The sequence below is a fragment of the Sceloporus occidentalis genome, unplaced genomic scaffold, assembly GCF_023333645.1.
Source record: "Sceloporus occidentalis isolate IW3139 unplaced genomic scaffold, rSceOcc1.0.p SCAF_14, whole genome shotgun sequence".
Classification (NCBI taxonomy): Eukaryota; Metazoa; Chordata; class Lepidosauria; order Squamata; family Phrynosomatidae; genus Sceloporus; species Sceloporus occidentalis.
In genome coordinates this window covers 11,874,482-11,895,654 of record NW_028316994.1, presented here as the reverse complement: position 1 = coordinate 11,895,654, position 21,173 = coordinate 11,874,482, and the positions used below count along the sequence as shown (strand labels likewise).

The 21,173-nt window shown below is 42.2% G+C and overlaps 3 protein-coding genes across 4 annotated transcripts in view; 1 reads left to right on the top strand and 2 right to left on the bottom strand.

The window, feature by feature from the left end:
- Positions 1-1,929: 1,929 nt before the first annotated feature.
- Positions 1,930-4,040, bottom strand: LOC149303981 (H/ACA ribonucleoprotein complex subunit 3-like). Its single transcript, XM_089480946.1, has 2 exons — positions 3,865-4,040; positions 1,930-2,354 (listed from the first exon to the last, which is right to left on the bottom strand). The coding sequence occupies exons 1-2, from the start codon at positions 3,916-3,918 to the stop codon at positions 2,214-2,216; spliced, it is 195 nt and encodes a 64-aa protein (XP_089337072.1). The 5' UTR covers positions 3,919-4,040; the 3' UTR covers positions 1,930-2,213.
- LOC149303980 (uncharacterized) lies at positions 2,315-21,033 on the top strand. Of its 2 annotated transcripts, XM_089480944.1 has the most exons (8): positions 2,315-2,388; positions 5,392-5,510; positions 9,799-9,927; positions 10,038-10,177; positions 11,363-11,652; positions 14,193-14,309; positions 14,898-17,226; positions 20,379-21,033. In XM_089480944.1, exons 3-8 carry the CDS (start codon positions 9,836-9,838, stop codon positions 20,414-20,416), a joined length of 3,006 nt encoding a protein of 1,001 aa, XP_089337070.1. In that variant the 5' UTR covers positions 2,315-2,388; positions 5,392-5,510; positions 9,799-9,835; the 3' UTR covers positions 20,417-21,033. The 2 variants fall into 2 exon arrangements, with proteins under 2 accessions (XP_089337070.1, XP_089337068.1); XM_089480942.1 differs by lacking the exons at positions 2,315-2,388; positions 5,392-5,510 and adding an exon at positions 7,676-8,295 and having other exon boundaries at positions 14,898-17,304.
- LPCAT4 (lysophosphatidylcholine acyltransferase 4) overlaps positions 19,167-21,173 on the bottom strand; it is a 35,035-nt gene continuing 33,028 nt past the window's right edge. The window contains exons 13-14 of the mRNA XM_089480945.1: positions 20,941-21,097; positions 19,167-19,824 (exon numbers count right to left, since the gene is read on the bottom strand). Coding sequence (XP_089337071.1) covers positions 19,667-19,824; positions 20,941-21,097 — 315 coding nt within the window. The 3' untranslated portion in view covers positions 19,167-19,666. The remainder of the gene's footprint in view (positions 19,825-20,940; positions 21,098-21,173) is intronic.

The following is a 21,173-nucleotide window of genomic DNA, read 5'->3' as shown; positions in this document are numbered from 1 at the left end:
ACCCAATTCTGGCCCCAGGCTGGCGTAACACCACACACCGCACCACACAGCGGGCAGCATCATGGCGCTCCTCTGGCGCTGTGTCTAGATGATGCAGCACCAAAGTGCCGAAAAGCTGGGGCACTGGCAGCTATGGTGCCCTTTCCACAGCACAAAAAGGAGCCACTTTTTGTGGTTTGTTTTTGTGATGCGGAAAGGTGAGATCGGGGCCACAGCCCCGATCTGGCGCAGAGATGCGGCTGCAGGCCACCCCTTGGAGATGTTCTATACAACCCCTTAGGCATTCTGGCATCTAGGGAAAGGTTCAGGCTTGATCTGTTCCAAAGCCCATTTGTTTATTTTTTTTTGGCCATCCACAGTATCCTCAGCACTCTCCTCCATTACCATATCTCAAACTGAAACTTATTTTCCCCCAAAAACACCATTGGCAGTGGTATGCCACTGAATGCCACATACTACAGTGTAAGGTATGAAGAGGGACAGAAAAACGTGCCTTTTGAAGACCGCTCAAGACCTGAGTGTCACAATCACAGAAATGGTTTAATACATATAGCAAACAATGAAGGAACAGTAAAGAGTGAAGGAGAGCAGCTCATCAACACAATTAACAGAGAGGTAGTCAGGGTGACCAGATGTCATAACCACAAAGGACGACAAGGCACCATAAAACATAGGACATTAAAGTTAAAAACACTCATAGAAATATAAATTCATGCTTCTTAGTCGTGTTCAAAATGGAGGACATTTTGAAATTTCTCCTGGACAGAAGGTTGAAATGTAGGACATGCCCTGAAAAAGGAAGATGCCTGGTCACCCTGATTTTGGATACAATGCAGGCATCACTTCTTTGTGCCAGAGACTACAGGAACCACAAGTCAGTTATGAAGCCCTCCAGAGGCAAATGTGGATGCATTGCTGCTTGCCACCACCACCACCCCCAAGATGCATTTTTAAACAAAAATTTCTGGTCTCCTCATGTGACAGTATTGGCAATTATAGTCATTTGGCAAAGAGAAGACAGCAGCACTGTTTATCAAGGTTGTGAAAGGGCCCAGCACATGGCAGATGAGCACCACTCCACCCAGTAGGTCACAAGATATGCAGGCCTAGCCTAGACAAGAAAGATAAGCCACTGAATCAAGGCTCTAGCATGCCCACCCACTGTTTCATGATATTATTCTGACATGCCAGAAAGAATGCTTATTTGTTGTTCTTTTGTTGAAGTAATTGCTTTTTTCCAGTGCAAATTGAATCGGCTACATATTGCCTTTGAAAAAGGAAATGACTTGCTTAAAAGGAACAGAGGATAAGAAAGGCTTTGTGCTCTTTTTCCATGACTTGTGAGTGCCACTGTTTTCTTCTTCACATGTTGGGACAAAGAAGTCATGCCCTCTCCCACACATATATTTGGAATAATGCACAGAACCCATCCTTTGTGTATTGCTTAAGTAACACTAGCCTTTCAAAAGGTTATTCTAAATTGATTCTAAAGTGAATTTGGTGAAGCTATCACACTCATTATTTCTGAATTATATGAAAATGACTCTGTTGACTAAGGCAGTTTTCTATGCATCATCCAGTGAAGTAGGCTAAGTCACAAAAGCTTAAGCCAAATAAAATTTGCTAGCCTTGAAGGAGCCACAAGATTCACTGCCATGTTTGACTTAAGTTTACAAAAGCTGATGCTGCCAACTTCTTTCTTTCAGTTCATCTCAAAGCTGTTACAACATCTCTACATACTGATTCTACAGACTAACATGGCTATATCTCTGAATTCCGCCATGTTTGCTGTAAGAGTCTTACATAGTTGCCATCACAAAAATTGGGACCTTGAGAAGCACAGCCATGATGAGGTGGGAAGAAACTGGTAAGTTTCTGTAGGTTTCTGAACGCCTGAGAGTATTAAAAGCAATCATATATGAAAGAAAAGCAATGGAAGAATTCATTTTATTTTCAAAATCACACAGAGAGATGCAATGGAAAGAATTCAAGCAGAATGCACATGTGTCCTGTTGTTTCCATACACTATCATGAGAATGAAGCTGAGTTTCAAAACGCCAATAGTGGAATTCTAAAAGTCCTAGGGGCACAGTGGAATGTAGAAAGCGTTATCTGTTGTTTCCCGTGTCAGCTTCTTCAAGGCTGCTTTGGAAGAACCTTATCTCGTCTTGATAGGCTGCAAAGGTTCCAGCTGGCATGAAAGGTTCACGGTTTTACACAACAGGCGGAGGATGCTGGGTCATCAGGACACCAAAGCGTTTCTTGATGGTGATCCTGTGTCGGGAATATTTGTCATCTGGGGAGAAGCGGGCCGGATGAGCTGAACATGTCGGCTGGCCAGAGGGATCCACCTTCTGCAAAGCAGAGGAGACAAAGGCAGAATAATTTGTGAGCAAATTACAATCCTAGCAAGACTATGCACTAGCTCAAAAAACCATATATTCCAAATCTGCAAATGTGTCAGATTTAAATTGTTTATAATGGCAAACCTCCTCTGAACAAATCTTGCCAAGAAAACCCCATAATATGTTCACCTTAGGGTCCCCACAAGCTGGAAACAACTTGAAGGCACACAACAACCGCCAATTGTATTAACTGATTTTAACTGTTTTAATTTCTAATTGCTTAATATATATTTATGTTTAAATTGTCTATCACTGTTTATAGAAGATTAGTTGACCAGATTTTATTGTACGCTTCCCTGACATGATATGAAGGATGTAAGTATTTAAATAAAATGTTCCACTTTTAAAATCAGCCCACTTTATAATATCTCTGCCTCCACTACACATAAATATGCATCCATACAGAAAACCAAAGTGTCACGGTAGATAGAAAATTCTGGGGATTGTAGTTTTGTGAGACATTTAGCCTTCCCTGTGAAAGAGCTCTGGTGCCACAAGAAACTGCAATCCCCAGAATTCCATAGCACTGAGCCATGGCAGTTAAATGGTATCAAACTGGACTATTTCTGCAGTGCAGATGCAACCACTGAAATTGAATACATTCCAATGTTAAATTCTGGATAGAAGATCAGTCCAAGTTCAAGGGCTCCATGGCTGTTTTTTTTAATTTTTATTTCTGACCCAAAGAAAGTTGCTAAAAGAAATAACAGTGGAGGACAATTCTGAATGCACTGAAATGTAAGTGCAACAGGATTAGAGAAAGTTAGAAAACAATATGAACAGTGGACCAAATCCAATATATCTAGGGTAAGGAAGGCTAGGAATGCCAGGAAACCTTGTTGTTGTGTGCCTTCAAGTCCTTTCCAACCCCCTATTATGGGGTTTTCTTGGCAAGATCTGTTCAGAAGAGGTTTCCCACTGCCTTTCCCTGAGGCTGAGAGAGTGTGACTTGCTCAAAGTGGAAATAAATTCAGACATCAGATTCATACCCAATCTGGATTAAAATAATAACACTTTTGGAAAGACAAATGGGGGGGGGGGTGAAACAACAATCCTCAATTTAGAAAACTATGTGAACAAAAAATTTATAGGACAAGGAACAGAGAATACATTAATGAATAAGATCATCTGCAAGAAGTAGGGAACTAATATTAAATTCAGAAGGAAATCATTTGAGGATGCCAAATTAAACCAGCAGGAGGGGAAGAGGAAGCCATTTGGTAATATGTGCATTTTTTATTATTTTGTTTATGTATTGTGTATATGCATTTGTAAATTACATTGCTTTGGAGGCAGATGGGGTTGATGTAAAGGTAGTTAATGTATTTTTTTTTAATTCCATAGCACTGGAGTGGAGTGAAATTGGATTATTTCTGCAGTGCAGATGCAGCCATAGAAGCGATTTAATACAGAGAATGACCTAATAATAGTAGGATGGTGGTGATGGTATAAGACTTACCTTGAGGGTATAGACCCTGTCTCCTCGTTCATCCAGATAGTACAGCAGAAACATCACTCCCAGACCTGAGCTGCTAAGATATATATATATATATGAACCTTAACAGCTTTTTCTGCTTTGCTTGCCACCGGTGCAAACCGATTTCCTTCTCTCCCAGTTTGCCACGTGCAAAGCCAACTCCACCTCTTCCTGCAAATCAAGGATGCAAAGCACTGTGGGAGTTGTAGTTCTTTTTTTAAAAAGAATCAAAGCACTGGGAGCTGTAGTCCAGCTTGCCCCCCCTTGAGATTTGTAGTCTTTCTTTTGCAAGCATGCAGGGAGGAGGTTGCTTCAACCTCTTGGCATTTTGCATCTTCAGCAATGATTTTATTGTCTCTTTCCTCTGCTGATTTGATCCTCTATCACAGGGTGACCAGGGTCCCATACACACTCCAGAAATAATCCAGTCTGAGACTGCTTTAACTGCCCTGGCTCAGTGCTAGGGAATTCTGGGGATTGTAGTTTATTGTGGTAGTTTATTATCTGTCAGAGAAGGGCTAAATGTCTCAAAAAAACTACAGTTCCCCTCCAGAATTCCCTAGCATTGAGTCAGGACAGTTCAAGCGGTCTCCAACTGGATTATTTCTGCAGTGTGGACTGGATCCAGATGTCCTAACTGCAAAGAAGGACAAGGCACCTTGAAATGGTGGAGATTCCAGAAAAATGGAGGGCATTCCCAATCCCAAACAAAAGCTATAAATAAATAAATAAATGCACTTCTTAGTCCTGCTCAAAATGGAGGACATGTCCTGGAAAAGACATGTCCTTGAAATGGAGGCTGGAATGGAGGACATGTCCTGGAAAAGTAGGACATCTGGTCACCCTGCCTTATCATCTTATTCTTGTAACAGTGTTTTAAAAATTAAATGGCTACTTGTTAGGGCCACCTCCTTTGATTTGCCTTATTATTATTATTATTATTATTATTATTATTATTATTTATCATTATTACTATTATTGTTATTAGGCAAGATAAGCTTTACACAAATCCAAGTATTTAATTCAAAATTCACAACAAATGTTGCCACCACCATTTCTCTTTGGAGTGCATAGCCCTAAGCCAGGGGTGTGAGCCATGTGGGACTTCAGATGATGTTGGACTGTAAGTTCCAGCAGCCCTAGCAAGAATAGGAAAGGGTAAGGAAGGGTGAGACCTGCAGTCCAATAATATCTGGAAATTGGTGTGATTCCTACCCATGACCCAACGAATTGTCTTCACTTCCTTTCATTCTACGGCACCGACTCAGATTTGCATTGTGTTTCCATAACAAATACAATTTCCGTACCTCAAAAGCACATTTGTTGTGCAATAACAATGGGTCATGCCTATTGTACAATATTGAATTTATTTATTTTTAATTTCTGGCTCAGAAGACCTTTATTTTATTTTATTGTCCAGGTAGGTTTTGCGGGAAGGAAAAAGGAATGTCACTAGATGTAGATTTGTCTGTATAAATTCACTGAGATCATGTTTTTCATTTGACACAGGCTGTTGTCCCAGACAGTGAATGGAGAAAGGCAGAAGGAGAAGAGGAAGGAAAGAAAACAAAAAAGACTCAATGAGCAAACGTATTAACCATTTTGGACGTTTATAGTTCGGCCTACAGGTACAGAAATAAAGGAATGTGGTAAAGCTTTAGGAAATGCTTGCTTTTGTAATTCCTTTCAATTCATATTTTTTTAAAAAATTAATACTTGTGCAATCTCATACCCTCCAATTATCCCAACTTCCAGGGACAGTTCCAGTTAATCCTGTCATCCCAACTGCTTTCAAAATGTCCCAGTTTCTCTCTCTTCTTTCCCCTTTGTCTTCAATTGCTGCAAAAAGAGTTCACAGTGCAAAAAGCAGTTTGCATTCAGTTACAGTAATTTTGAAATTGTTTTTTTAAAACTTTGTATTTTTATTGTTTTGTACTGCTTTAAATTGGACTATTTTAAATCATCATCATCATCTTGGGAGGGAGAGAAGAGGAAAGAAATTTGCCCTTCCCATCAGGCTCATGCAAAACAAACTGCTGCAGTCTATCCCAACCCTGTGTGTTCTCCCACATTTATAAGTTTTGCCATCTTGAATACACTTCGATGCCACACATATCTTGGTTTTCATCTGTGAAATATTGGAGGATATCTAATCGTGCACGTGTCTGTTCTGAAGATGTGTTCAATGCATTGGAATTTATTTCTTTATTTATTTCATTTGTATGCCGCCTTCCTCCCAGAAAGGGATGCAAACCCTCTTTGAAACTTTACAATAAAAATGGAAAAACAATTAAAACAGTCTCACTAAAAACAGTATAAAATTACATAAGAGATATAAAGGTTAAAAAGCACAACTAAAACAAGATTGGAAATTAAAATTTAGAAAGTAATTGGTTGGCAAAAACCATAATTTTTTTTTTTTTAAAAACCTACCTACCCATTAGTTTAACACATAGATAGGAACAGCACTGTCAATGTAACAATGGCTGTGATTTTTCTTTCCTAATTTTATCATCATTATTGCAGTCATTAATTAATTCGGCATTTGTTGCTGTTGTTAACTGCCCTTGAGTTGATCCTGACTTGTGGTGATCCTGTGGATTAAACATCTCCAAGACTCTCTATGCTCTGCTTAAGTCCTGTAAATTTATACCCTTGACCTCCTTAATCGAGTCCATCCATCTAACATGTGGTCTTCCTCTCTTTCTACATCCCTCTACCTTTTCTAGCATTATCATCTTTTCCAATGAGTCATTCTTTCTCATGATGTGACAAATAGGACCTCCATTTTCAAGGGTAGTATAATCTTTGACATGGTGTAGTGATTTGAATATTGGACTAGGACTCTAGAAGCACACAGCTGTCTCAGTCATGGAAACCCACCATAGGCAAGACCCAGTCTCTCAGCCTCAGAAGAAGGCACCAGCACACCTCCTCTGAATAAACCCTCCTGAGAAAAGCCCATAATATGGCCATCATAAGTCAGAGTCAGCTTGAAGGTACATAACAGCTACCTTCCCATCATATTAGAAGGAAGCTATGACAGTTAATTTTGGTTTAAACCTGTAGTGCAGATGTGCCCTTTCCTCCAGTGGGATAACACTGGGCCTCAACTCAACTGCCCGATGTCAGAGCAGACACCACAAGTCAAGTCTGTGGTCACAAACAACTATTGTAGTTAACCCGTTGCTATTTTGTTTTTTGACCAAATTTGGGACACATGCCACCTTTTGCATCATTTCTGAAGAGGTGTGTCAGGAAAGGTATGTACTTCTGTTGTTTGGTAGCACTGGTAGGCCTGTTGCTTCAATGCGCCAAGCATCTTCCCAGTAAAAGGTAGACCTAACAATGACCAAAAAAGGTGCCTTGGCTTTTATGACATGTAACATGGTATGGAGATACCATCAGCTGAGCATTTTTGTAGTAGTCACCTGTTCCTCTGTGCAGATCAAGTGTTGTTAAACAAGGAATAAGGCCTGTAGAAAAGTTGGAAACCCTAGTTGGGGGCACTGCTTACCTTTAATGGAACACCCATACCTTGTAGTAGTAGGACAGTGTTACCTCTTTCCATCCAGTCCATTATCTCCATTGGTATGGGCAGATGCTCAGAAAACAGTATGAAGGTAGAAATCATTGTAACTTGAACCAGGTCTGCAGAAAGACCTTAACTTCCTCCCTTTGATGGAACTCTCAAGGTGTCCAAGTTCTGGAATTGTTATCATCCAACCCTCGCACCTAGAGTCACGACAACAATGTAGGATCTTCTTGGAAACCGGATAGTGGTGGTGTAAATTTCCCAGAAAGTCCTTTTACCAATTCATTTTCACCAATATTTTCACATCCAGACTTCGGGAAGCACAGAGACAAGATCCCAAACCGCTGAACTTCTCACTCTGCCTCAAAGTCTTTATCCTATAGGACCATGTCTTCCCAGGTCCACACTCCTGGCCCTGGCCTCTCTTCTTGTCCCCCTAGTGCCCCCTCACTGCTTCTGCCTGCCTTCCCCGGAGCTGCTCTACTTGTCTCTTCAGCCGATGCCCCAGGAAGCAAGCTGATTATCAAGTTGAAAAGAGAAGGACCTATGGTGGGCGGTGCAGAGGAGATGCCGCGTACTCAGACTTTCTTTCTCACAGGGATGCCACTGGGCTGGGCTGCCCAACGCCGGGATGGACTTCCAGGTCCTGGTGTTCGCACAGTGTTACTGACCAAAGCTGGCGAGGACCCGGGTGGTAGGAAAGCAAGAGTGCCAGAGACTGTGCCATCAGCCCGTGCACCCCCTCCCAGTGACTCCTCCTTTGCTTGTACCTCCAAAGGGGTTTATGAAAATTATCGGCGTTGGCAACGCTACAAGGCTTTGGCAAGGCGCCATTTCCCGGCCACGCCTGATGCCGAAGCTCTGGCCTGTTTTTTCATGTGAGGGTCCGGGTGACAAGGGCCAAACATTGGGAGTCAAGAGGAAGCTAGAGATGAGACAACAAAGATGTAGGCAGGCTGTGAAACAGGATTAATGGATATTACTCAGTCTTGGTTTACCATTGACTGGGACAGCCAAAGCCCTGTGTTAGCAGTGAGATGAAAAGCCCATCATTCCAAAATATATAGACTTTGGTGCTTTCACAATGGTGGAAGTAAACAAATGGCCTTGGCTTGAGCTAAGTGGGATGAGTTCAAGAACCAAACTCTTCCCACAAGAATAAGTATTGGAGAGCACCGACTCTCATTTTTGGTTGCAAAGCATGGCATCCATAATGGAAACTGAGCTTTAATCTTCACAAGTTAGTCAGCCTAGAAAGTTATGGTGATTCTCATTTTATGTGGAAAGTGGTGGTTTTGATAGAATCTCCACTTGCATAACCACAAAGCTGAGGCTCAGTTTATATCCAGGTGGCAGGAACAAGCAGCAAAGATTTTCCACTTCAGATTGTGGGAATGTGTGTGAGCATGTACGTCTAAATCAAGGGTGGGAATCAGGTGTCCTGGGTATTATTGGACTGTGGCATCCAGCATTCCTCACTACTGGCTATGCTGGTTAGCACTGCTGGGACTTGCATAGCCAGTAGTGAGGAATCTGGAGAGCTTCCTGGTTCCCATCCCTGATATAAATGTTCCCACATCAAAAACTACCAAAAATGACTAAATACTAAATTTTCCTAGTATGCGAGAACTTTAGATGCAGAAACTGGACTTCAACATCTACAATTCCTCACCTTTAGCAATACTGGCTAGGATTTATGGGAACTAAAGTTCAGCCTTCCAATCTGCAACTAACCCTTCCAATAGAGAACCACTGCTCTAGCTGATGAAATTCCTGGGTTTATGTGGGTGGAGGGCAAAGTGGATCTTTCAAGCCTGAAGTCTACCCACCTGTATTGTAAGACAAATCCAGTAGCCTCAACCTGAAATGATGGACTGGGAGGAAGGGGGATTGATAACTTCAATTCTTCTTATTGAATTACACTGAATAGCAAAAGGAGGACTTTCAAATAGGTGCCAAAAGACGTTTTTAAAGTTTCACATTGCATTTCACCTAAAACCTTGCTAGGGCTTAGAGTTTTCAAGGTAATCTGTAGGAAAATGATGATTCCAAAGTATTTCAAACCAAAGCATTTAATATAACAATAAAACACACATTATTTCTTGGCACCTGTTTGGTGTTCCCCTCCTCATTTTGCATTTTAATTCATTGCCCTCCCCCATTGGAATGATATAAACCTATTTTCTACCAATCACACTGGGCAATACTGAAAGGTGAGGCCCAGTCACTTAAGCAAGACTGATGAAGATGCTGTGAGGGTGATGATGGCCAAGGCTGGGGGAAGCTCATAAATATTGTGGAAGTGAGTGGTGTCCCTAGTAAATCTGTCCATCAGAATTTGGAAGTGTGGTTGACATGGCTTCACCATCCCACCCCTACAGCCCTGTTCTCCGTTCATTGGCCCGTCTTCGTCCTGACATGACCCTGGAGGATGGGGTGCCTCGTGCCGTGCAAGAGTGGGAGCACAGCAGCAACTTTGAACGGATGATCTTCTATGAGATGGCAGAAAAGTGAGTGTTGATCCTTGCCACTAGATCTTTCTTGGAACGATGACATGGGTTTGAAGGAGAAGACTGTCTTGGACTCAATAGATCACCTCCTTGAGCTTTATCTTTCTCAGGTTCATGGAGTTTGAAGCAGAAGAAGAACAACAAATCCAAAAGATGAAGCTCTTGGCCAACTGCTCCCAGTTCCAAGCCCCAGCTCCCAAGCCCACCAATCCACCTGTGTCCCCTGCTTCTGAGTCTGGGCAACAGCAAGGTAGGGGTTTTTATCAATCTGTTAGCATTCTAGAAATGCAAGGCACTCCTAGATCACCCTAACCTAGATGAACACCATCTCTGACAGATCACCATGTAACCTTATTTTAAACACCTCCAATGAAAGGGAGTCCATTGCCTTTTGATATGTTTGTTTCACTGTTAAACAGCTTTTACCATCAGGAAATTTCTCCTAATATTGAGCAGGAATGTCCTTTATTGTAATATTAATCCATTTTTAGATCCAGCAGAAAGCAAGCTGCTTCCTTCTTTTACATGTGTCCCTAAGGCCTATAGTTTATTTGCCAAAATCACACCACTGCATTGTGAGCATTCTGAGTAGGGGATGCATCATTCCAATGGCTTTTCTCCTTGGCCTGCAGTAGTGTTTTCCCTCTCAAACTCTCTGTATCAAGTAGCAGGAAGGAAGGAAATATGAATGTACCCCATGGAAGGAAAGGAAGAAGGGTCAGTAAATCTGGGAATACTAGCTTCTAAGCCAGATACTGCCATTACTGCAAGATGAGACAATTGTTGAAGGTAGCAGATTTTGGGTGTCATGTTAACCAGATAACTTATAGTTGGCTATTTTATTTGTTTTTTATTATTACAATATTGTATTTTTGTTATCAGAGATAGGCAGGGGTACTTGCGGGATTTTCTACCACATTTGGCTAAATAATACGACAAGCTTTAATATTATCTACCTTGCCTTGGGTGAGTAGAGGCGGGGGTGTCACCATTTGGCAGCAAAATGCCTTGCGCTGGCCTTGCCTACAGTGTGATACCCTCTGCATCCAACAGCCTAGCCAAAACAGGCAGAGTAGCACCAATAGTGATTGCTCGCTTCAATTGTTGTAAACTAAGTGGACAAGTAGTTTGCACTCAGTTCATTCAGTGGATGGGAAGGGAGAGTAGGAGTCCAGAGGACAAAGCAGAATGTTGCATTTCCCACTAGCTCAGGCAAAAGGAAACTGCTGCAACTTCTCCTAGCTTGTGTGTTTTTTCTCATTAATACCTCTTGACATCTTGATTGAACTCTGATGTTGTGGGACACACACATCTCAGTTTTCATCTGTGAAATGTTAGAAGGTATATGCAGTAGGCCAATGATGAGTGCACCATTCTGGTTGTGTGTTTTTGTTGGGATTGGCCCCATGATGACTTTGCCATGCCTTCTCTACAGTTTACATCCCTAAGAAATCAGCCTCCAAGAGCCGCCAGCCTCGGCGGCGTCAGCGGCGTCCACCAAGCAACTCTGCCCCAGGAGCGCCCAGGGAAATCCCTGCCGAGGCGGTGCACCAGTATGCTGAGATCATGGAAGGCTTGGACACAAGTTGGGAGGAAGATGAGGATGAGAAGAAAGAGCAAGGAACACCAAGAGATCCCCAAGGCCAGGAGGATGGGGTATTCGTAGACCCTGCCCTGACACAATATATTGACCAGTTGTGTGACGATGAAGAATTTGTCTGTAAGGTAACAAGAGCCCAGCAGGGGACAGCAGTGGAATTTGCTTTGTGGTGCTAGGCAAGGAACTTCGACATACAGTTCTTCTCTGATTCACCTCATAAAGTTGTTTTGAGAAATCTCAGAGACTTCTCTGTAGGACACAAAGGCATAATCCTGTCAGCTAAGAACTGCTGATATTCCCAGTGCCTTCACAGTTCCCAGGGTCTGTCAGCACAACACTGTGATGAGTTTAGAATTTGTATTTTTTGGAGAAAAAAACCAACCATATATCCCCCCTTGCCCTTTCACTAAGGATACCTTAAGTGGAAGATGGAGAAGCTGGGGTAATGGGAAACCACTATCACAACCTCCCAGCAGTCCTGTGAAGGAGGTAATGTTGACTCAACATGCAACTTACTCTCAGTCACCCAATGTGCCATAGCTAAGGCAGGATGCAACCCATATATACAGAATGCCAAACACATATCCGGTGACTCAGGCATCTGCTATGCAATTCCCATCTCGCTCTCTCATGACCAGTAGGATTAATTGATTGATTGATAAATTGAATTTCTATCCCTCCTTTCTCCCAAGATGGAATTCAAGATCACAGCAATCTACAACCTCTATCAAATACATTGGGGGTGATCAAAGTGTGGGACCTCAGTTCTCCCATCAAAAAAGGAGAACAAATTGCTGCTCCTGGAAGCTTCCAGTATAACCATCCAGGAACAAATTGCCTTTTAACAGGTTCAGAGGCCTCCTTGGCTTAAATACCCACAAGGCACTTGATCACATCCAATCTTGGTAGTTAAGCAAGGTCAGCCCTAGTTATTACTTAGATGGGAAACAGCCAATAAATACCAGATGCTGTAAGCTATATTTCAGAGGAAGGAACTGGCAAAACCACCTCTGACCACTCCTTGCCTAACAAAACCCTATGAAATTCATGACGTCCCCATAAGTTGACAGGTGATGTGAAGGCATGCGCGCACGCACACACACACACACAGCCTCAAAATCTTTCCTGCTGTTCTACATTTTATCCAGCAGATGGCTGTACCATATCAAATAATTGGTTGTCTCTGTGCACTCAAATCAGACCCTAAAATTAACCTATGACTGGATTATCTTGGCAAGATTTGTTCAGAGGGTGTTTGCCTTCCTTTGAGGCTGATAGCATGTAACTTGCCTAAGGTCAACCCAAAGGTAAAAATCTATCACAGGATTTTCTTGGCAATATTCATTCAGAGTGGGTTTGTGATTGCCTTCCTCTGAGGCTGTGAGAGTGTGACCAGCCTAAGGTCACACAGTGGGTTCCCACGGCTGAACAGGGATTTGAACTCTAATCTCCAGAGTCATAATCCAGTGGTCAAACCACCACTCTGGCACATAGATGAGGGAGGGATGATACTATTCCCCATTCAATGCCTCCAACCCATTTTCTTTGGCAGGGAGAGCTTAACACAAGTTGATGGTACAGAGGGGATGCTGAGGGCACAGCTACGATTTCTGGTGGCTATGATTTCTGTGATAACTACCACTGTCTTTAACTTGCAGGTACAGCAGTATAAACACCTTTTTTATTTAAAGTAGGACCACGTTTTCACATGCAGTGTGTATATATTGGCAGTGGGCAAATGTGACCCTCTAAGTCCAATAGTACTTCACAATTGGCGATGCTAATGAGGATTGTGGGCCAGCAACATCTAGAGAGCCAGAGTTGCCCCATCCTAGTGTATGCAAATATAAATGAAACAAAGGAAAAGATAATCTTTATTGCAAATTCACACCTGTCTTGAGACGTGAGTCCCATATACCAAGTTGTTTTCTTCATTTGTTGTTGCTGTTATATGTCTTCAAGCCAATGCCAACTCACGGTGACCATATCATAGTGTTTTCTTGACAAGATTTAATCAGAGATGGTTGGTTTCCTCTAAGGGTGAGAGAGTGGTTCTTCCCTAAGGCCACCCAGTGGGTTTCTATAGCTGAACGGTGATTGTATGGTTGGCCTCCCAGAATCCTAGTCCACCATTCAAACCACTACACCACTGGCACTTAATATCTTCTTTATCCATTTAAGATGTTTCTTCTTCCCATTTGAATTCATGTGCCCCAATCAAAATTTGCCTCACCTTTACTTTCACAAAACCTGGGACTCTACCTCTCCCGCTCCAGTTATTTGTCTGTGGAATTATAACACTTTTACTGCCATGGCTATATCATATGGAATCCTGGGAATTGTACTTTGGTTTGACACTAGAACAATCCGGCTAAGAATTCTAAATACCTCCTGCAACTAAGAATCCAAGGATTTCACAGGATGAAGCCATGGAAGTTAAAGTGGTGCTAATGTGCTATAATTCTGATGTGTGAAAGACACCTATGTCAGGATGGAAATTCTTCTCTAGACAAATGAATCACCACTGTAGCTGGCCACTTGCCTACCACATTACCAACAAATGAATTAGTTTAACAACAAACTGAGCAAATGACATTTTTCTCATTTTCAGCCTAGGTGAGCTCAGCATACTACTAGCCATGTTTCTTTCTCCATTTTTTGACAGGTGGAAGCTGTCATCCATCCACAATTCATGGCTCGGTTGCTATCTTCAGAGAAGAGCCAAGATCCCTTGGATCTGGTGGAGGAATTGGAAGAGGAGCTAAACTTAACACCCAACCAGGTAAAACATAAGAACATAAGATCTGTGGTTTGGGGGTAAGGTGGGGATAATTTCAGTGTCATTATTCTGGCCTATTCATGTGGCCAGTTTAGACTGTGATGGCCATTGGAATTGTGGTCTTGGCCATTGTGATTGCTACCCAAGGAGCCCAGTGTCAAGCAATGCATATCGGGTGGGATATGGGTTTGAGAGATATCAAGAAGAGGCAGAGCAATACTGCAAATGATCTTCATTTTCTGGTCCCATTTGGAAGCCACCATTTTATTTGGCTTACTGAAGATGGAAATATTTCCCCTAAACCCACTGTCTCAATAGTACTGGCCTTGTTTGCCTGATGTTGGTTGTCACCTAAATGGGTATATTCAGAGGAAGTGATGACTAAATGACATGGGGCTGTTGTACATTCCCTGCTATGCACAGGATTCCACTTCTGCCCTGTTCTTGCAAATGCTCTTAACATGAAATCAGAAGTGAACTGCAAAAGGTCAGATCTTGCACATGCTGGAAGATGAACAATCATAGTAAAGCTTGTTCCATTGCATTCTGGAAGTCATGCATATAAGCCCCTCTTTTCCTTTCTGTTTTCAGCTCACTGAGAAGAGGCTCCTGGCACTGACTGAAGAAGAAAGGGAGCCCTCAGTGTACCCTATTTCTCATTCTGACTCTACTCCATCACAGTCTGAGGAAGAGGATGAGGTCAGCAGCAATGACAAAGGAGAAGATGCTTCATGCCGAGCCATGAAGAGGCCTTCTGGAAATGAGGGTGTTAGAATCAGTCAGACAGAATTGCCTGTACCCATAGTTATTTCTCCACTGGTACCTCATTCGCACCGATTAGGAAATAGAGATTTTCTGTCAAAGGGTTTCAGAACTGCAGCAAGATCATCTCTTCATAAATATGGCAATTGTGAGTCTCAGGAAGGAAATCCTTTACCCTCTTTGAAGGCTACAGATGAAGGGGAAACCCAGCATTTATTAGGACAGGACCAAGTTAGAGATCAAAGCATCAGAATCTCACCTCAAGTCCAAAGGGTCAAGTCAAAAGCTGCTCCAAACATAACAGGGAACAGCATCTTTACTGGAAAACAACGAGGCAACAAGGCAGAGGAAGGAATTTCAAGGGCCTGTACCCCACAATATTCAAAGCAAGATGGCAGCCAAGAAGACAAGGTTAAGGGGCAAGTAGAGATTCCAAAGATGGCAGAGCATAGCAGTCAAGTTGTCACAGTACAATTCCATAATGGAGATCAGCTGGTTTGGAATAATATAGAGTCAACCAACAATAAACATGCAAAACAATATGGTACCCAACAAGGTCTAAACAAACCTCAAGCTTTCTGGGACATAACAGATAATGGATCAAAAGAGATGGACCATGATAATCAAGACATGACTGAAATATTATTTGGGGATCACACAGCAGGAGGAAATGCTCTGAAGTTGACTCTAAACAGACAGAAAGAATTGAATGTTGACAATGCAGCAAAGGTCATAGATCAATCCCAAGTTCAAAAGGCAGAATCTGATGATACCTCAAATAAAAAAGAGCTTCGATGTAAGAACAGGGGGATGAAACCTCATCGGGACAACCATATGAAACAAAGTAGTCAAGAACGCATTCATCATGCATGTGAAAAGCAAGATGGCTGCCAAGGAGAGGTAGTGAAAGAACAATGCCAATTGCAGGTTATTTGGAAAGGGCCAAAATCTGCCTCTACTGTAGCTGCAACTCATTCTGGGATTATAGATACATGTTGCCAAAGTTTGACAAAGCAAGACAATCTAACATTACTTTCTGCTGGCCCTAAAACTGAACTTGATAGACCAAAAGCAAAGGTCCAGTCTCAGAAGAAGCCAGAGGTTGGCTGGAAACAGATAAATTCCATAAACATGAAGGATAACAGCCCTGCCCAAAATTCAAAGTTGTCTGCAGCTAAGGTACCATTACAGAATCAATCAGCTTCCATTAAACAAGGTGTTCAACAGTCAGATGCCCCATCCATATTGGAAACTGTTCAGGAAGTTGATTTAAAGTCACATGCTGAACTCATTAGAGGAAGTGGACAACTGTTGACCTCAGCTGATTCTGGTGGGATAGAGACGTTTGAAGATCAAATATCAGGCACAGACTCTGAGCATCTCCCATGTTTCACCTTTTCAGTGCTTACATCTCCACCTTTGAGGACCCAGAAGGGACCTGAGCGAGGCCAGAAGTCACTCACAGAGCAGTGCAAGATCACCCCTTTGGTAGAAAACTGCTTAGATGAGAAGCAGGTGACAAAACACACTCTGAACCCTTCAAATCCAAATCCTTTAAGCTTTGTCATCTCAGACCAAACTGAAGGAGACAGCTGTGGTCCTGATGGAGATCATGCCCCTATATCCATCAGTCCTGGCAAAACAGTCCCAACATTACCACCACAACACATTCTCCAAGATAGCAGCAGCAATAATAATAATGATGAACCTACCCAGAGATACGAATCTAATGTTTCTTCCAAATCCTCCAGTTTAGACAGCAACACAAATAACATAAATAAGGTGGAAGGGGGAGGCTTACTTGAGAAAGTCATGTTGGCAAACATCACACTGCCAGAGCTCCATGGAGCAACACTGAAAGATGCCCTGAAATATAGTACTAAAGGAGAAGAGGAAGATGAGGATGAAGAGCTGTCCAGTTTCTCCTCCATGCTTGCTTCTAAGCTCAACCTCTCAACCCCTATTAGCCATGATCCTCTTCCAGTGGAGCAAGGGAACCCCCTTCCTTCCTCACCCACAGATACTGGGAAACAAGGTGCCAAGACAAGACATTCCACACGGCGGCAGATGTCCCACAGGTCCACTACTCTAACAAGCAAAAATATGGAAGCCAATCCAGCTGTTAGTCATAGCCACAAGAGAAAGAGCAACAGCTCAGGTACTCGGAGGAGCAAACGACTTCGCAATCAGTAACATAGCTTTTCTTTTTAAAGGAGACTGACTCTTTGAAACTCTGGTAAAGTATTTAAGTTTCAATTCCAGCACTGTCATCTTCATTACTCTGTGATTTCAAAGCCCCACCCTTGGAGTGGACCACAAAACATTACAGAGGAAAAGGGAAAAAATGTGATCAAATAGTCTTTGGAGGCAGACCTCCTATGGAATAGGAGAGCCCCAATTTGTTGACATTTATTAGTAAATTGGCCATGTCAGATCAAGCTTGTTCAACTCTATAAACCTAGCTTTGGAAACTCAGTCTTCCCTTATAGCACAGTGGAAATCCTGTTACTATTTCTCTTAATTCTGAACCTAGGTGTTCACCTGCTGAGAGGTTTTGGAAGTGTGAAGAGCTCACCCAAAGATCAGGATAATTTCTGTCAAATTTGAGGGATTCCTCATAGGTATGCCATATTATACAAATTTCTAAATCAAGAGAATTATAGTTTTAATAACTAAGTAAAAACATAATTCCATCCTAAGCAAGCTATTTCCAAGATTATGGAATATGTAGGGTGTCATTCAAGTAACAAGATTAAAAGGAAAGTTAGAGTGGAGGATGAAGGCTATGGATCTACTTAAGCTCCTAATAGCTTTTAGCAAAAGTTTCCAGAGTATAGGACTGCAGAATTTACCTTTTGCAGAAGCTTTTAGATCCACCAGCAGGACCCCGGGGGTGGAAAAACATAATCATGGGAGGGGAAAGAATCATTTTGTTATTGCTATTATAAAACAATTGGAGATCAGAAATACTTGGTGATCTCCTGACCCAGGGCTCTCCCAGCATATCCAGATCTAATTCAGAAGCCCAGGCTGGCTTATAGTATCCTAGAGATACATATAAAGATTGAAAAGGAGAATATGTGCTGTGTGTGTATGTGCCTTCAGGTTACCTGTTGACTTTTGGCAACTCCGTGAATTTCACAGGCTTTTCTTAGGAATATTCAAGAGGTGGCTTTGCCAGGCCCTTCCTCTGAAATATAGCCTGCAGCACCAGATATTGATTGGTGGTCTCCCATCCAAGTACTAACCAGGGTTGACTGTGCTTAGCTTTGAAGAACAGGCAGAATCAGGTGTCTTTGGGGTACTCAGGCTACAAGGTTAAAAAAATTAAATCTCTGGCTTAGATGGTATTGGAAGGTTTCAAGAAGAAGAAGAAAGAAAACATGATGCTTTAGCATTTTCTCACTCTTTGGAAAAATCTACTTTTCCCAGCTCCAGTTGTATAGTAATGAAGCACTCTTGTGCAGGATTGATAACAAGCACTCCAATCTAAGGTCTTTAGTTCTATGTAAGATGAGTGCAAAAAGTGTAGTCCATGAGCTGTGTGTGTCCCTCAAATCTCTTTTGTAGTTTCCTGGTGACATCCAACACCCCTAAATCAGCCAAAATGCCAGCAACTGCCCACAAATGCAGCTGTTTAGGTCACCCCAGTATGCCAGAATGGTTAAAAATGGTGGCCAAAAGTGGCATCATTTCTGATGCACTCAAACACACTGGTGCAACTTGGGGGATGGAGAGAATAGTGGCAAAAAGTGGCCTGCAACACTTGTACAATTGCTCACTGCTGATACAAGTTAATAGAAGAAGTTTTAGGATGGTGTGAAATAAAAAAGAAAGGTATGGATACCTTTGGATCCTGAGCAACTCCAGAATCTGCAGTAGGAGCAAGACTATGAAAGGGGTGAGAATACACGGCAACTTTTTGTGTTTCCCTTCCACACCCTAAAAATATCTTCTTTGTCTAATAACTAAGCTGAGAAGGCAGCCTTGTTGCACAAGATGTATGAGCCAAACGCATTTGAGATGGAGCCTTGAGGTCTGAGCCATATCCTCCATTTTGTGGCTTTTTTCCAGGAAGTCCTTTCAGATGCAAAGCAATGCAAAAACCATACCAGGAACCGCCTCTCTTTTAAAACTTCATACATATGTCTTTTTTTATAATTATAGATATATAGATATTTATTTAATATATAAAATAGCACTTTTTATATATATTTTACAAAACAGAAAACAAAACAAAAAGCCTCAGGTATCTCATCCTTCCATCTTTTCGTCCCCTTGTCAAAATAAAAACACAAACAACATAAAATAAGTGATATAATTAAACTATAACAAAAATAAACTTTCCAAAGGAAACAGAGAGAAGCCCCAATCCCCTAACAAACTTGCAGCTGTGATTCCCCAGTTATGGTTGCCCTGAGATGGGGGTGTCTCTGCCCCCCCTCTGCCTAACCACCATGGCAGCTGGGAGTGAACAAGCAAGCAGGAGGGGCTGGATCTTGCGTGGCCAAGTGTGTGGCATGGCTCTGTGTGTGTGTGTGTGTGTGTGTGTGTGTGTCTTCTGTGTTTATACACATGGCTAAAGAGTTTTTAAAGTTTCAGTCAGCTTTGTTCTTGAGGAGGGCAGCAGGAGAGCCATTAGCACAGGTAGGCGGGAGGCCAGGCTTGGGTAGCGTGCAGGCCGCAGGGGGTCGCAGGTACGTGCTGAACAGACGGGCATAGTCAGGGTGACGGAGAGAGAAATCCTGGAACTCATCTGGGGAAAAGAAAAAACAGACATGAAATGATGAGGGGTGATGATGAATACTGGTACTAAAACAGGACAGTAGCCCTGAACATCACAGCATATAATCTCTTCTGTAGCAGGGGTAACTATTGGCATAGGCAATTTGGCACCATCTTAATCAACCTTTCTCTTTCCCCCCCCCACTCCCCTCCCCCCTCCCATACGGCTTGAAAGGTTGATAATTTGTACATTGTTTATATTTAATACATAACATTCCTTATGTGGGATTCAATTACATTATTAACTTCTTTGTACTCCATGTTGCCCTTAACTTTCTCCAACAAGATATCCCAACCCCAGTTCCGTGCTTCCTCTTTCCTTTCCCCACTATCAACCTTTCTCAAGCCTTTTGCCCTAGAAGAACCTTTGAAATAATTTTCAAGTCTGAGGGAACCTATGCATAAAAATTATAGATCTCAGGGAACCTCTGTATAAAAAATGGGGTCTTGGAGAATCTCTGCATAACAATTATTTTATCATGCAAAAAATGTTTAATTCTTTTTAAAAATCACAATCTCTTACAGAACTCCTAGCAACCTCTCAAGGAACCCAAGGATTGTAGGGAATCCTGGTTGAGAAACCATGCTCTAGATGCTGTAGACTACAGCTGCCATCTCACTACAGTCAGCATTGCCAGTGGATAAGGATTATGATAGTTGTATTCCAAAGTATGAGGATGGCACAAGGTTGCTTAATCCCAATTCATTACTGGATTTATGTCCCACCTTGCTATCCTCATAATAATACTCTCAAGGTGACTTGCATCTGTTTTTCACAGATATATAAAAATGTATTAACATTCCATCCCCTTGTGCCTGTTGTTCCTTCTTTTCTATACCTCCACCTCCCCAATCTCATTTTTACACACAGCACATCTTGTCTTTATAGCTATCTGAACCTCTTTTCCATTATTTCATTAATACATTTTTGCTGGTCTGCAGAAAGGAAAGAGAAACATCCCACCTTAAATCCTAAGGTTATATCATATTTCAGTCTAATAATGATAATAATAAAGTAGTATACTTGCCATGACCCACCACAGACTACTTATCGCTTGCCCATGCCCCTGTTTATGACAGTTCTTACCAAGGATCAATCCATCCTGGCTGCGTTCCTCAGCACACAGCTGGCTATAGAGTGCAGCCCCATCTGCAGCCGGCGTGCCCAGCAGGAGGCGCAAAATGGTGCAGAACCCATCCTGGAGCAGGCGGCAGTCCCCTGTCCCAGCATTCTCTGAAAATAACTGGAGGCAAGTGTATGCATGAGAAATACAAAATTTAAACCCAAGGCTAGAGAACTCTGCAGAATTACCACCTCCC

Excerpts from the sequence above, each read along its gene's own strand:
- LOC149303981 (XM_089480946.1), bottom strand. The coding sequence starts at position 3,918 with ATGTTTCTGCTGTACTATCTGGATGAACGAGGAGACAGGGTCTATACC. Across the intron at positions 2,355-3,864 it reads ACAGGGTCTATACCCTCAAG|AAGGTGGATCCCTCTGGCCA; the intron begins GTAAGTCTTATA and ends TCTGCTTTGCAG.
- LOC149303980 (XM_089480942.1), top strand. The coding sequence starts at position 7,805 with ATGTCTTCCCAGGTCCACACTCCTGGCCCTGGCCTCTCTTCTTGTCCC. Across the intron at positions 8,296-9,798 it reads GCTCTGGCCTGTTTTTTCAT|CCCTGTTCTCCGTTCATTGG; the intron begins GTGAGGGTCCGG and ends CCACCCCTACAG. Across the intron at positions 14,310-14,897 it reads TAAACTTAACACCCAACCAG|CTCACTGAGAAGAGGCTCCT; the intron begins GTAAAACATAAG and ends TTCTGTTTTCAG.